Here is a 15743-nt window from a genome sequence, read left to right as displayed (position 1 = left end):
TCTGTTGCTCCAATTTATCCTGGATATACCTTGTTCGTGCATTTGTATCTTGTCTCCCTCTCATGAGTCAGTTAGCGATGTGCTTTTACGAAATGGGATACAATAGCTTGTGAGCTCCTTGAGAGCAGGGACGTTTTTTTTTTTTTTTTTTGCTTTTCTTTGTATCCCCAGGAATCACATAATAAGCACTTAATATCACTTTCTGGCACACAGTACCTACTCACTATTATTTAGTGGCATGGAGTAAGCACTTACTATTACTTACTGGCACATGATAAAGATTTACTAACACCGCACACAGTAAATGATATTTATTGACTGACTGACTTGGGGCAGAAGACACTGGTCCCTATAATCCATGCATGATGAATCAATGCTGCACACAATGGACATCTTTGGTATAGTGGAAAGCACTCTGGATTTGGAGTTAGAGAACAAGGGTTCAGATCCTTCCTCTGTTATTTTCCTATGTAACTCTGGGCAAGTTACTTAACTTATTAGATCTTAGTTTCCTCAGCTTTAAAGGGAAAGAGACAGAGAGGGGCTTGGACTAGATGTCCTCTAAGTAGTGGATAGAGTGCCAGGCCTAAGACTCACCTTCATGAGTTCAAATCTGGCTTCAGACACTTAACAGTTGTGTGACCTTGAGCGAATCATTTAGCTCTGTTTACCTTAGTTTCCTCATCTAGAAAATGAGCTGGAGAAGGAAATGGCAAAGCACTTCAGTATCTTTGCCAAGAAAACCCCAGGTGGAGTCACAAAGAGTCAGGTACCGCTGAAATGACTAGACAACAACAGAGGTTCTCTCTGGATCTAAATCTACAGGATTTGGTGGATCTGCTACTTCTTCTTCCCTCCCCCCAGCATGGAGAGAGGGTCCTGGGCTAGTAATTAATACTAGACTCGGCCAAGCTCTACCTCGGGGCAACTATTTCTCTTAACTCTGTCCTCCAGCAGCAGCAGAAGTGATTCCTTTCCATGAACTTCTCTCTCCTTTTCACCCTTCCTTCTGAACATCCAGCATCCTTTCCTGGAATAAGCCTCGGTACACAGAAGCCTCTGGTTCTATGTCCTAGTGCTCAGGAGTGGGGAGTAGGACAGAATAGGAATTCCTTCAGAGATCTAGGCACGTGGGGCTGGGTCAGAGTCTGAGAGGCTGGGATGGGACTGAATCAGAATATCTCCCAGTTTCTGGCTGGTGACTCAAGCTGTTTAAAGAGGTTGGGGACAGGGGTTGGTTAGAAGAATTGGGGGAAGGGAAGGCTGTCTTATTCTTTCCTGTCTGAGGTATCCTGGTTTCTTTAGTCCAGTCCCTGGCAATGCCTAAAGCAACTGGTCTGGAGCTAGGCAGCCCCATTTTCAGCAGGGGTTGGATTAGCTTCTATAAGGCAGATGACTCTTCTCTCCATAGGGCCAGGCCATTAGGCAATTTCTGTGAGGGATGAGGGTAAGCAGATCTATTCTGACCTCCCCTATTCTCCAGAAAAAGTGCTAATGGTCAAATGCTCGTTAGGGTCCTGCTACTTCTTTGTACACTTAACATACTTACTCCTCATTTGTAGGGATGGGGGGGCCTCTCCCAAGGGCATAAGAAACCAGGAGGTTGATGGTAGTAGAGTCTATAATGGGGTTCAGGACCCTTAAGTTTCATTTCTTGCTTATTGATTTGGAAAAGCAAGAGACAGCCTATTCCCTCCCCACCCCATGCTTCAGTTTACCCCTTTGAAGCAAAAGAAAGCTCCTCACTCCCTCTCCTTGGTCTTATGGATGATTAAGAACTTGAAGTGGCCCGGATGATTCAGCCTCCTCCCCCCTCCCCCTCTGTGCAGACTTCCCATCCAGGTGCCACAAAGGCCCAGGTGTGCCCCTCCCTAGTTAGTGTAGCATGACAGGTTGGGGGTTGGCACTGAGTGACAGAGGAGGAGAGGGAAGGGGCTGGGCAAGTACCTGCAGACAGACAGGATGCTCTGCCCTGGGGAACCCCTTCTCTTCAGCCCTGCCTGGGGAGCAGGGCTAGGGGGAACAAAGAGGTGGGGGGTGGGGATGGGGGGAGAGTGTGATGGGGGAAGGAGGGGGAGGGGGAGCTGCTTCTCCCAAGGTTCTGTCTCCTTGTCAGCGTTCTTCTCCCTTAAGCGACAGCTTCTAATTGCGGTTGTTTGTGCTTCTACTCTGCTTTGTGCTAAAGTCTCAGCTTTTTTCAGCTCTGCTATTTCTTCCTGGTTCAGAATGTACCCACAGAGAAGTCAGAGCAGCCGGCTCTGATGTTGTAGCCTTGGCCTTTCTGGATGGTAGCACTGCCACAGGGGTGGGTAGAATTGGGCCCTTCTTAACAAAAGAGGCCTCCCTGGTTCCCTCAGTCAGACCTTAGGGTGAGATCTTAGGATTCTCCTCTTCTCTTGGGTTTTGCTTCCATACGTACCCAGGAAAAGAGGACACAAGGCTAATCGGGCCCTCATGGAGCAGGAAGAAGGGGGTACCAAGGGCTCGGCAACAGGTATGGTGGAAGGGAAGGGTTGGTTTTGGAGTCAAAAGACCTGAGTTCAAATCCCAGCTCCTTCAGTGACTACACTTGTGATGTGGGGAAAATGACTTTCATTCTCTCAGCCCTGATTTCCTCACCTGCAAAATGGGGTGGGGGTGGGATTAGCCTGGCTGACCTCTAAAATCTCTTCCTCCTCTAAATCTATACATCTATGACAAAGTAGGCCAGAACTGCCCATGGACCCCGTGTATTTTTTACTATGTTTATGATGTTAGGCAACCCTTAGAATCTCAGTTTCCCCATCTGTAAAATGAGGATCCTGGCCCAGATGACCTTTCTGTTCTAAATCTATAGGCCATTAAACAGAGGAGGCCAAAGCTGACCACAGAGCTCAGGGCCACTCTGTTGGACACATTCTTTTTTTCCCTTCTTTGTCATCCACCCTGGGAATCAAATACATGTTTCCTACAGTTCTAATCAAAGATGTTCTTTCTCTTACCATCTTTATGATCTTGGGGAATTCTTTACGTCTCAGTATCCTGCTTGTCTAAATTGAGGAAACTGGACTAAGTCTTGCTTAGTCCCATTGCTCAGACTCAAGACATATTGGATTATTTTACAAAAGTGGGGGAAGGGAATGGCACACAAGGAAGAGAAAAGATGGATGGAGAGTCAGAAACTGAACCCAGAAACTTTAGTTCCCTCCTTTGGTGTAGATGAGAAAGGGTGTGAGGGGTGGGCTCCTGTCTGAGCTCACCGTGGAGATCTCTCAGAGCCACATACTTAGGATTTGCCAACAAAGCTAAGCCCTGCTCCCCAGAAACATTGCCTGCATCACTGTGCTAGGAAATACATGGTGAATAAGGAAACCTCTGGCATATAGGCATCCCAGTCACACACCATAGGGTCCTGGGTCTATTTCCAGGATACTATTCCTAGTAGCGATAGTAGAGATAAGAGGCTTTGAGTATTATGGGACACTGTGGTCTGAAGGTTAATGTATCACCAAATCACAGACTCTCAGAATTGGAAAGGACCTCATCTAGGCCAGTCCATACTCTAAGGACTGGTAGGGGTGGAGAGGAAGTTGAGTTGGCACAGCCCAGATCAAACTGGGGCAGGGGAGAATAGAGAAAAATGGATTCCGCACACCTGTGCATAATAGCTCAAAAGCCTAACGTGATTCCACTATTTTCTTCCTGAATAAAGTACAAGTGTCTTAGTCTGGCATAGGAAGCTCTCTAAATCTGGCTCCAGTCTGCCTTTCTAGAATCATCTCTCACTATTCCCATTTGAATACTCAGTACTCCAGTCAGCACTGGAACTGTCACATTTTCACACTTTTACATCTCTCTGACTCTTTTCATGCTTTCCCCTGAGGTCTGAAAAAGACCTTTCCCTGCCATCCTTCTCCTGCTGAACTCCCTTCTTTCCTTAGGATCATAGATCTAGAGCTGAAAAGGACCTTAGAGGCCATCCAACTCAATCCCTTCATTTTTACAAATGAAGAAACTGAGGCACAGGGAAGGTAAGTGACTTGTTCAATGTGGCAGAGGTGTGTGTTCGTCCTTCATTACCAAAGACCATGCCATCAGAGAAATAATGACATGACTTGCACTTGACTTTGTTTTGAGGGAGGACTGTGCAGGTCACCAGCCTCACCTCTCCAGAACCATCTGAATCCAGTGACCAGATATTCATCAGGATGACTGGAGATGACCCAGGATGAGGCAGTTGGGGTTAAGTGACTTGCCCAAGGTCACACAGCTAGTGAGTGTCAAGTGTCTGAGATGAGATTTGAATTCAGGTCTTCCTGACTCCTGCACTGGTGCTCTATCCACTGCACCACCGAGCTGCCCTAGGTGGCAGAGACAGTCAGTCTCAGAGACTGAACCTTGAAGGACCAACATGGGTTCCAATCCTGCTACATTTGATACCCTCATTTGAAGTGATCTCTGCCAAATTTCTTGTGGTATTTTGGCCCCTTTCTTTGCACTTGTCACAAATTATATGATGATCATTTAACATGACATATATGGAGTTTGGGGGATTGTGCTCTATAATTTTATTCTTATTTTCAGTTCCAATTTCTCCCCCTCCCTCCACCTCTCCCCCTCTCATTGAGAAGGCAAGAAACATAACACTCATCATACATATGAAGTCATGCAAGTCATATTTCCACATTAACCATAACATGTTACACATTTTTTTCTCTCCCCATATGAAAGTAAATTCTTTCAGGGCAGGGATTATTTCTGACTTTATCTTTGTATCCTGGACATAGTATCCTGTTCAGAGGAAGTGCTTCATAAATGTTTATCAAAGTGAAATTAAATCAGATGAATGGGAATGCATGTGGGTGTTTTACCTTCTGACAAATAGAAGGGTTGGGGAACACTTCTTTGTGTCCTGGGACTTCCAAATCTTTGGATTGTTGAAGTACTGAAATTCTATATGAAAAATGGGAAACTTTGAAACATAATATCCCTTGAGCTCTCACTGTATCACACATCTTCCCAAGTCCAAACCATTTTATGAGCAGAAGCATCTATTCCTTGTTTTCTCTATCCACTCAAAGCATTTCTTCATCCCTGAAATAGTTATGGTATAGAGGGACTTTCATTCCTCCCCTACCTCCCTGACATATCAGCCGAAATCTAACTCGTTTTGTTATTGCCTTCCTAAAAAGCCTTGGGAGCTAGATGGCTCACTGGATAAATCGAGGAAGACCCAAGTTCAAATCCATCCTCAGACACTAGCTGTGACCCTGGGCAAGTCACTTAACCTCTGTTTGCCTTACTCCACTGGAGTAGGAAATGACAAACCACTCTAGTATCATTTCCAAGAAAACCCCTGGGACAGTGTGGTCCACAGGGTCTTGAACAGCCTTGTATTTTATCACCTTTCTTCAGTCTGCTCTGCTTGTCTAGAAAGCTTTCAAGGGGTTCAAGAAGTGAAAGGGAATAGGGAGGCCATCTAGTGCAACTCTTTCATTTACAGTTGAGGAAACTGAGGCCAATGAGGTTGTGACATTGTCACACAGGTAGTTGTCAGAGGTAGAGTTTTTCTGAGCCAGTGTTTTTCTACTGAATTACATATATTTTCCACCTATTCAGATCCCACACCTGTCATTTAAGACCCTACCTACACACTTCGGATTCCAGCCTCTTTTAGACTGTCCCCACCACCTATGCTGAAGTATTTCTCCTTTCCCTTAACTCCTACAAACACCTATTATGTGATCCTCTCATTGGACACTTGGTTTGTTGGTCACCTTTGCCCCTTTACGTCTTCTCTCCCCTCCTGGACTATAAAAAACTCCTTGAGGGCAGGTAAGGCCGTGTCCTTGGCCTGTCTACATCTCTATACTTATTTGTGTAGCTATTCCTGCCCTCCCCCCCTACCCCTCGCATGCTGTTGTTGTTCAGCTGTTTCAGTCCTGTCCAACCCTTTGTGACCCCATTTGGGGTTTTCTTGGCAAAGATACTGGAGTGCCTTGCCATTTCCTTCTCCAGCTCATTTTCCAAATGAAGAAACTGAGGCAAACAGGGTTAAGTGACTTGCCCAGGGTCACACAGGTAGTAAGTATGTGAGGCTAGCAAATGTCTGAGGTTAGGTCTTCCTGACTCCAGGTCCCAGTTTAACACCTAGCTGCCCCCAGTTATGCCCCTGGTAGATAGTAATCTCCCAGGAGTCAGGGACTTTGTCCTTTGTCACGTTAGAATCCACAGTACTTTGGGAAATAAATATTTGTTGAATTGGGCTTGTGTCTTCTAGAGGGACAATATACCACTAAGTACTATATGAGGTCCTTTTAAAATTCCCTTTCTTCCACTTCCACATGGGGAGGAGGAGAGGAAGAGACAGACAGAGACAGAGAATTTATGAAGTGATAACTGTGCCAGGCATCGTGCTAAGAGCTAAGAGTACAAAAGTGAGCGCGACGTGGAGCTTACGCTCTAATGGGAGAAGACTATATATAAAAAAGGAATAGAAAGGGGGAGGGGTGCTATGAAGGGGGCACGGTGGTATAGGGCAGACCAACAATATAGTCAGGGAAGCATTAAGGGGGCCCGGGCCTGGACAAAATAAGGCAAAAGCTGACTTATCGGGGTGGGGGGAGTGAGGGGGGAGGGGGGACGGGACTCATTGACTAGAACCCAGATTACTAGTGGAGAGAAGGTAGAAGTTATGGTCCAAGCAGAGGCTGGCACCGCATTCTTCTGCTGGCTGCCAAGCCTTCTGAACTCCTGGACGGAACCCTGTTTGGGAGTGGGATAACTGGGTTCTTCCCTTTTCCAGTTTTCCAAGGTGAAAGGAGAAATGTGTACCGGAAGAAAGTCTGGGTTCAGAGAGTAAGATGAAAGGCTAGTGGGTTTCTTTTTTTTTTTTTTTTTTAGAAGGAAGCAGTCCTTCACGTCTCCATTTCATTCTCCATCATCCTGTCCCACCTCCTCCCTCCTCCCTCCCTCCCTAGATTCTTCCCCAGACCAAGAAAAGAGTTCAAGGAGAGCGAGGAGGATTCGAGACGGCATTTGAGCTTGGAGAAGGGGTGCTTCTCCGTTCTGTCAGGAGAATGGTGTGGAAGGGAGAGGGAAATCGGGAGTTCTAGAGGTATTTTCCTTGATTGATTCCTTGATTTCCTTGATTCCATTTCCGTGGGTCCTGCTCGGCTCCTTGCCCCTTCATGGCCCTCTTTCCACGAAGTGTGAAAAAGCAGGGACTAAAATTCAGGGCTCTAGAAGCTTGTGAGGAACCCTGAGCAGCTAGTGTGCACAGAGAAAAGAGGCGGCATCTTGCCTGTCTCCTCTTGCAGCCTGAAGAGCGTCTGTGCGGGGGAGGGACTGGGGGTGTTCTGGCTGAAGGTGTTGGAGGATGTAGAATTCAGCCCTTAATGCCGCGTGCGTGCGTGCGTGCGTGTGTGTGTGTGTGTGTGTACATGCGCGCGCTCCTCAGTGTGTGGCGGAGAAAACCACTGCGTGCGTGTGTGCGTGTGTGCGTGCGTGTGTGTGTGTGTGTGTGTGTGTGTGTGTGTGTGTGTCTGAATGTATCGGAGAGCCTGGATATGTGATTGTGGGGATGTCAGTCGACGACTGGCGGAGCGTTCAGCAGGCGCACAGAACATGACACTTTTTTCTTTTTCAACTACACCCTCCCCCAGCCCATCCCCCAGCATCCCCGAGACTCTCAGCTCTTTTCCGTTCTAACTCTGATCTGTCACAAACTGACCCAATCCTAGGGAAATGACTCTTCCTCTCTAGTGACTCAGTCGCTGACCGACGGGTCGCACTCCTCATTTTCCCAGTACAAGGGTGTTGGGCGGAGCTCTCCAGCTATCCCCAACCGAGTCTGGAGGATTGATCCCGCCGCTTGAGGGTGTCTGAGCTTTACCCCCCACCCCCACCCCCAGGCTCTTGGAGGGGGCAGGCAAGGATTGTGAGGGGGTGGGACTCTGGGAACTGGGATTGGAGCTGCTCAGTGCCAGTGGCCCCCCACGAGCTGCACCCGCCCCCCGCCCCCGGTTCCACAGCCGCCGTCTCAGCCCCAGAGGAGAGGGAGGAGGAGTCGATCCTCCGCTCTGATCTCTCAGCGGGGCGCTGGGCGCCGCTCCCCTGTCCCGGAGCCCTCCTCGAGTTCCAGAGGAGACATTACCATGGAGAGTCCGACGCTATCCTGACCCCCGAGGCTATAAAAGCAGGACTCCTTGGAGGAGTAAATTAATCCCCCAAATAACTGGCACCCCAGTGTGGCTTCCCTCTCCACACTACCACCCCCAACCCCCCCGAGTGGGAGGAAGAGCAACGGCGGCGCCGGCAGCCTAAGGAGCAGCGCTCCCCACCAGCTCTGGAAGAGATCCCATCGCCTCCACTGTGGTTTCGGCAGGGAAGCTAAGGAGGCTGAAACGCTAGAAGCGACCACCTGAAAATCTGCGAGAGGGCCCCCAGGTATGGGACTGGGAAACACCTGGGGGCAGGAAGAGTAGCGGGGAACCCCAGACAGGGGAGCCCAAGACCTGGAGTTACCGTCTAGTGGACAGCCAGGTACTGGCTCCAGAGAGTAGCGTGGAGCAGAAATATCCACGCGTGAAATCTGGGAGCCAGAGAAGTAAAGAGGGTAGTAGACAAGGGGTCCGAGAGGAGCGAGGAGCAAGGAACCCCCACCCCGAGCGGAATAACAAGCCCCAGGGACCCCAGAGAAGGGCTTCAGCTTCGTGGGAAACCCAGGACCTGCGACTGGAGTTTTTAGGACACCTGGGCGTCAAGCCCAAAACGCAGGAGCAACAGCTCTGGGACAGGGCCACCCACGCGTGGAGCACCAGCAGCAGGCCCGAGTCCCGGCAGTATCCTGGACATTTCTGGGGGAGACCCACCAGGGCAGTGGAGCCCACCTCCTCAGGCACCGAGGTCGAGCGCAGTCGAAGGGACGGAGGGTATGTTGAAGCCAAAGGATTTGTGCCCTCGGGCGGGCACCCGTACTTTTTTGGAGGCGATGCAAGCCGGCAAGGTGCACCTGGCACGTTTTGTCCTGGACGCCCTGGACCGCAGCATCATCGATTGTCGGGCGGAGCAGGGGCGCACGCCGCTCATGGTGGCGGTGGGGCTGCCGGACCCCACACTCAGATCCCGCTTCGTACGGCTGCTGTTGGAACAGGGCGCGGCCGTGAACCTGCGAGACGAGAGGGGCCGCACGGCGCTCAGCCTGGCATGCGAGCGGGGCCACCTGGATGCGGTGCAGCTGCTGGTGCAGTTCAGCGGCGACCCCGAGGCGGCCGATTCGGCGGGCAATAGCCCGGTGATGTGGGCCGCCGCGTGCGGCCACGGCGCCGTGCTCGAATTCCTGGTGCGCTCTTTCCGCCGCCTTGGCTTGCGCCTCGACCGCACTAACCGAGCGGGCCTCACAGCTTTGCAGCTCGCGGCCGCCCGAGGCCACGGGCCTTGCGTCCAAGCCCTCACAGGCCCGTGGGGTCGTGCTGCCGCTGCAGCGGCTGCCCGCGCCCGGGGCTCTACCTCGGACAGTCCCCCAGGCCGGCCCAGTGCTGCGCCCAGCCCCGAGCGTCGCCGGCCTAGTCCCCGCCGCCTTCCGCGGCCCCTTCTGGCTCGCTTCGCCCGGGCAGCTGGCGGCCACGGGGGTGAAATAGGCACGGGGGGCAAGGGCCCGGGCCGACAGAGATCGTTGGGCAACGAGCGGCCCGAATTTGGCCGCAGCATGAGCTTGGCGCTGGGCTCGGTGACCGAGGAGGAGGCTGCGCGGGTCCGGGCAGCAGCTCAGCTTCCCCGGTCAAATTCCCCTCAGGCCTCGGGCACCGGGAGGTGGCGCTCACAGGAGCTACTGGAAGGCAAGGCTCTGACCCTAATCAAGGCTCCTGGTGGGCTCACCCCCCATCCTGAGGGCGCCGCTGGGAGAGGCCGTCTCGGTCTGCGCCGCCGTTCTACTGCGCCGGACATCCCCAGCCTAGTCGGGGAGGCGCAAGGCTCAGACGGTGGGCCAGAGCAGGAGCTTGACTCACTGCCCCTCACTCTGCCTGACCAGCAGACCCCTTGGCAGGGGGGTACCGAGGCAGAAGCAGTGGTCTTGCAAGCCCAACGGTGAAGAGGCCCCAGGGCGCTTCACCAAGATTCCCCAAACCCAAATTCTCCTGTGCTGGATCCATGCAACAACCCAGTTCCTTTCCCCTACCGATCCTCCCACCTCTGCAAGGGCCAGAGTTGCACTCGTTCTTACAGGGTCACCCAAATTTCCTTTATCTCCTGGGTCTGCTTTTCCACTCTAGGCATGCACCAGAGTAGCCTGTAGCCTATGAACAGGCCCTCTGAGTGGCTTGCATTATTCTTCTCTCCCTTCTCCCATAGCCTCCTTGTTCCCCCTATCACGATCCCCGTCACTTCCCTCCTTTCCCTCGTTTAGATTTTTCCATCTCCATCCAGCAGGCCAGCTCTTCCCTTTTCTTCTCTTCCCCTTGCACCAAAAGCAAGCAGAAAAAAAACTGGTACCCGACAGACTGGGACCCATCGTGTACATGAACCTGAAGGTGTAGTAGCTTTGAGGGTTTTAGCCTGTTAGTGAGACCTAGAATCATAGATTGTTAAATCTGAAAAATATCTTGGAGCGCATTTGCTTCCACCTGTTCATTTCACAAATGAGAAAAACGGGATCCGGAAGAAACCAAATGACTCTCCCAAGGTCATATAGGTAGTGAGGAGCCTGAATTCAAACCGAAGGCTCTTTATTCCCTAATCCATTGCCCGTTACCAAATCACGCCTTGCTGCTTCCCTAACCTTTAGCGTTCATTTCTGCAAACGGTAGAAATACCAGTACATTCTCTGTGCTGCTGCCATAGCATCTTGAGGGATGGGAGAATGCTTTCTCAGATTACTGGCAGCCATCTGCCTCAGGTGATTGCAAGTTTGATCCAGGTACGTCTATGACATGGTCCTTTCTCTCCCTGCACCAACAGTGATGGTGCCCCAGTGCCAGGGAAAGAGGAGAACAAAAGGAGGGTTCAGAGACCTGAGGGACAAAAGGCTTCTTCCTGAATTCTCTCACTTATTGTGAGTCTTTGTGGGGGGAGGGACGGGGAGAAAACTCCCTGTCTTTAATGACTATGAAAGGATATTCCTTCCAAGGGCAGTTAAACAGGAATGAAAAATACCTGGTCAGGAATCTTTGCTATATTCATCTAATGTCCTTTATACCATGGGAACATAGGTTTCCAATTGGTGGGGTACTTAGGGCCATCAACTCCAGCTCCCTCATTTTACAGATGAGGAAACTGAGACACAGAGGTCAAGTGGCTTGTTTAGGGGCAAATAGCCCCTAAAGTATCAGAGGTGAGTTCTGAACTCAGGTCTCTCTGACTTCAAGTCCAGTACCCCACGTCCTAGGGTATGCTGGGTGCAGTAGTCCTAATTTACATTGCCTCTGCCTGGGGTTTGACTTCTCTGGGGGGCTACCAGTCATTACCAGACTGTTCTGACTACCTTTCCAAACTTTTTTTGGCCTGGAAAACATCCACATCCTAGCTACTGGACAGCCATCAGGGGAAAACAACCACACCTCTTTCAGTTTCCTTTGGGTCTGAATCGAGTTTTTGAGGTAATGGAATCCAAAGGTTTATAACAGTTAACATGCCCTTTATATTGCCATTTCCCCAAATTTTCCACTTCCACTATTTCTAAGATGCTTAAAGGGGAAATGTTTCCTTAATGCTCTCCCTCCCCTGTGCCCCCAACTCCCCCTCTCTCACCATCTGCACAGAAGGTGTTCTCATAGGTTTGTGCTTTAGATATGGGGGTGCAAATCTTTGCTTAATTTTCCCCTTCACTTTCAGATAATTCCCATTTGGAGGCTTTGTACACCCAGCAGAAAGCAGCAGGCTTGATTTGAGGTTTAAGAACCTTGACAATGTCTCTCTAAATAGAAGCTCGGCGAGGGAGATAATTGACTGAAGTGTTTGTGATGTTAAACTAAGAAGCAGTGGAGCTGGGAGCCCACACTAACTGCAGGTCCCCGTTTAAATTACATCAAACTCCCGAAAGAGCTAGAAGGAAGCTGCTAAAAAGTCTGCAGCTTCTAGCTGGGCTGGAGATGGAGGGTAGGGTGATGATGGATGCTAGAAGCCGACCCCCATCAGGGAACCTACTGGTTATGCCATTCTGACCCCCACCTTATCACCACCCCCGTGGGACAGGGTCCAATTTCAGCCCCATTACCGACAGATTAGTGAGTCAGAAGCAATTGCCAAGAGCTGGTTAAAAGGTTCTTTCTCTCCTCTTCCCTCCTCGTTCCTCCTCCCTCCTCCCTCCTCCTTCCTCTCTCCTCACTCACTCTTCACCCTCTCTTTTTGTTAGCCTAGACTAGTGTGCCTGAGTTTGTAGGCAGGCACTAGGACCCTGTGGGAGTTCAAGTGTTTCAAGAGAGACTTTACTGATGGAATTTTTGCTACCAGGCTGAGGAGAAAGGTTTGTGGGTGGGTGGGTGGGGGTGGCAAGGTCTTTTTCTAAGTACAGATTTGGGAATACAATCTCCACCCTTGGGCTGGGATTTTGAGAAATCTGTGCTCTTGGTGGAGAGTGTAAGGATTTTCACCTCAGAGTTTCTGGGGTGGAGAACTGTTACCAAGGAGAATTGCCTTGTGGAGGGAAAGGAGATTCTGATCTCTCACCCTGAATCAGTGGAAGGAAAGGGATGGAGGAGGCATCTCTTCTAAATTGGTCCCTTTGCCTCTTCTGGAATTCTTTGTTTTTTCCCCTCCTGGCTCCTTGAGCTCCAGTGACCCTTGGAGACAGAGAGCTGGGTCTACTTTCCAGAAGGAAGGCTTCCCACACCCCAAATACCATTTGCTCAGTCTCCAAGAACCATGCCAACCACAGGATACAGTCTCCAAGATGGTGGTGCCTAACCTCATTCTGCCCTACCTGGCCCCCCTCAGGATCTGATCTTTGATGCCTCCTAGTGGCTGATATCTTCCCCTTCTTTGCTTGGCCTCAAGGATTCAATCTAGTTAAAGATTTGAAATGATTGATCATAGACCGCAGAGGCAGAGCTGGAAGGGACCTTAGAGTCATTTGGTCCAATCTTCATCTTACAGCTGAGGAAACAGATTCAAAGAAATAAAGCTATGTGCTCAAGGTTACATAGCTGGTATATGACAGGGCAAGGATTTGAACTAAGGTATTGATCCACTCCATGAATGGTTTTTTCATCCCTCACCCCCTGGATGTCTTAATGTCGATGAATCCTTTTTTTTTTCTATTCCCTTTCTAGTCTACTTGAAGACATTTTGTTGTTGTGAAAAGAAGTCCCTCTAACTAATCTATTTGGGGGGCCTTGAGAGCAAAGAACCTTTAACAGGATATCATGAACATTGTGTGTGAGACAGTCTCTGCTTCCTGATTTTTCTTCCCTTCTTCAAAAAGTGCCCTCCTCTGTAACTTCTAAGACATTAGTTTCAATTTCAGGAGTGGTTCAAGTTGGAGAATGTAGCTTCCCACTCAATTTCCTCCACTGAAGTTGGGGTTTCCAGCTCCTCTTCCCTCCTTCCCCCCCAAATTTTGCCAGCTTTTCAGACCCTGGTTCTTTCTCAGAATGGTCTCTGGGGTGGGAGAACCACACAGTTCAATTGCAAACTATTTCCTTCTGCTACTTGCTTGCTAAACTGCTCCTTTTTTGGCTGTTTAATTTGTTTAATTGCAAGGATGCAATTTTTTTTGTCTCATCTTTAAAACACAGCTAAGCTTGGGCAAGCACACTGTCCCAGGAGCTGATCCAATCTTTCCCAGTGTAGCGGACATGTAGCTTTTGGGTCAAATGTCACCTTGGCTTTGGTTGACTGGGTAAGCAAGGGTGCCTGCTGTTCTCAGAGCTGCCAAGAGATTGCTTGATGAAATTGATATTTCTCAAAAACCACAGCAGATCTTTCCTGTGTGTACATAACTGTATGTGGCAGACTTGTGAGTCTTCCTTGTGCAACATGTATGGCTGGCTTGCTTTTCCTACAGCTTTGTGCTACAGCACAGCCCTGCTTGGAACTTGTCAAGGTCACCACAATTTGGCATCCAGAATCTCTCTTCTCTGCAGGCCAAAGGTTTCCAGACTGGAGCTAGACCTGACTCTTTCTTCTTTAGGGCATCATTCCCAAACTACCTGGCCTACTGTAGGGAGGCAACTTCCCCCAAACTGTTTTGCTTTCCAAACTACACTGTTTTCATTGTAAACTAATCTAACTCTCTGGAGCTTGGTGTTCCAAAGTGGTTCTAGGTATTGATCTGTCTGTGGGGTTAAGTGACTCATTCATACTCTTTTGGAAGAAGAGGCTGTTTTGTAGAAAGATTAACTCAGAATAATAGTTAATAAATCCGGTATTATTCAAGTGAGGAGATTGGGCTGTTTCATTCTCTTTGGCTCAGCTGTTGCAAAGGAATTTCCTTGTTACTTTTGGAGAAACAAAGAAGCCCTCTTATCAACACTCCTCTGGTGTTAATTCACCATGAGCTCCTGTGGAAGCATCTCAGGGCTAATGTTGGGGTGGGGGCAGGGGGGAAGAGGGAAAGGGAGAGTTTACGTGATTCTCTGATCCCTGGGTACCTGTTTGATGTCTGTGACATCTCAGTAGGGAAAGGCAACACATGATGATTTTATTGCTAGAAGGGACTTTAAAAAGATTAATAATAATTGAGTCCAACTTATTGTACAGATGAGGACTATCTCTAGATATTTCTAAAAAGTGAAATAACTTGTTAATTCAGTGGCAGACTCAGAAAAAGAACTGAATCTGGTCCTGTATAACTGACCTGTTATGTTTCTCTGAGTCCACTGACTTTACTTTTTTTGCCCTTGTCAATATCCCAAGGTCGAACATCCTTCACCCAGTATTCAAGGTTACCTCATCTAAAACTCAAGTTAGGGAGACCTGGATTTAAGACCTGTGCTTAAGGCACAGTATGACCCTGGGCAAGTCAATTAATCTTTCAGGGCCTCAGTTTCCTAATCAGTAAAATTGAGGGAACTGGATTTGATGGCCTGAAAAGTCTCTTTCAGTTCTAAATCTATAAGCCTATAAACTTGGCAGATGAACTTAAAGAAATGACTAATAGTTAGAAAGGTTATGTAACTTGTCCATGGCCACTCGGACATACTATGAAGTGCTTTACAACTGTATTCTCATTTGATTCTTACAACAACTCTAGGAGATAGATCTATTGCCATCTCTCTTTTACAGATAGGAATCTGAGGGAGACAGAGGTTAAGTGACTTGCCCAAGGTCCCACAGCTAGTAAGTATCTGAGGCTAATTTGAACTTGGGTCTTCCTGACTCCAAGCCCAGTGCTCTATTCACTGGGCTACCTAGCTGCAGAGTGACCTCACTAGCAATAATGATTATAATGATAAACATTTATATACCATTTAATATGTGCCAGGCATTATGCTAAGCCCTTTTCAAATATCTCATTTGATTCTGACAACAATCCTGTGAGGTAGATACTATTACCACCCTCATTTTATAGATGAGGAAACAAGCAGATAGAGGTTAAGTGACTTATCCAGGGCCCCACAGTTAGTGTCTGAAGCTGGATTCGAACTCAGGTCTTCTTGACTTCAGGTCCAGCACTCTACCCACCCAGCCACCTAGCTAATACAGAATTAGAGGAAGGATCTGAAGTCAGAGTCCAGGCCTAGCCTCTTTCATTATGTCCCGATGTCTAAACCTTTCTCTTAAAATAACCTAATTTGATGGAAACAGCTTCAGAACACAACAGAAAG

General features: G+C 49.0%; 1 protein-coding gene across 1 annotated transcript; it reads left to right on the top strand.

The window, feature by feature from the left end:
- The first annotated feature begins 6701 nt into the window (after positions 1-6701).
- Positions 6702-12433, top strand: ANKRD63 (ankyrin repeat domain 63). Its single transcript, XM_072623082.1, has one exon. The coding sequence runs from the start codon at positions 8915-8917 to the stop codon at positions 10070-10072; it is 1158 nt and encodes a 385-aa protein (XP_072479183.1). The 5' UTR covers positions 6702-8914; the 3' UTR covers positions 10073-12433.
- The last annotated feature ends 3310 nt before the right edge of the window (positions 12434-15743 follow it).

Source organism: Notamacropus eugenii, chromosome 7 (genome assembly GCF_028372415.1).
Source record: "Notamacropus eugenii isolate mMacEug1 chromosome 7, mMacEug1.pri_v2, whole genome shotgun sequence".
Lineage (NCBI taxonomy): Eukaryota > Metazoa > Chordata > Mammalia > Diprotodontia > Macropodidae > Notamacropus > Notamacropus eugenii.
The sequence above is the reverse complement of the archived record's forward strand: the minus strand, read 5'-3'. Positions and strand labels throughout refer to the sequence as shown.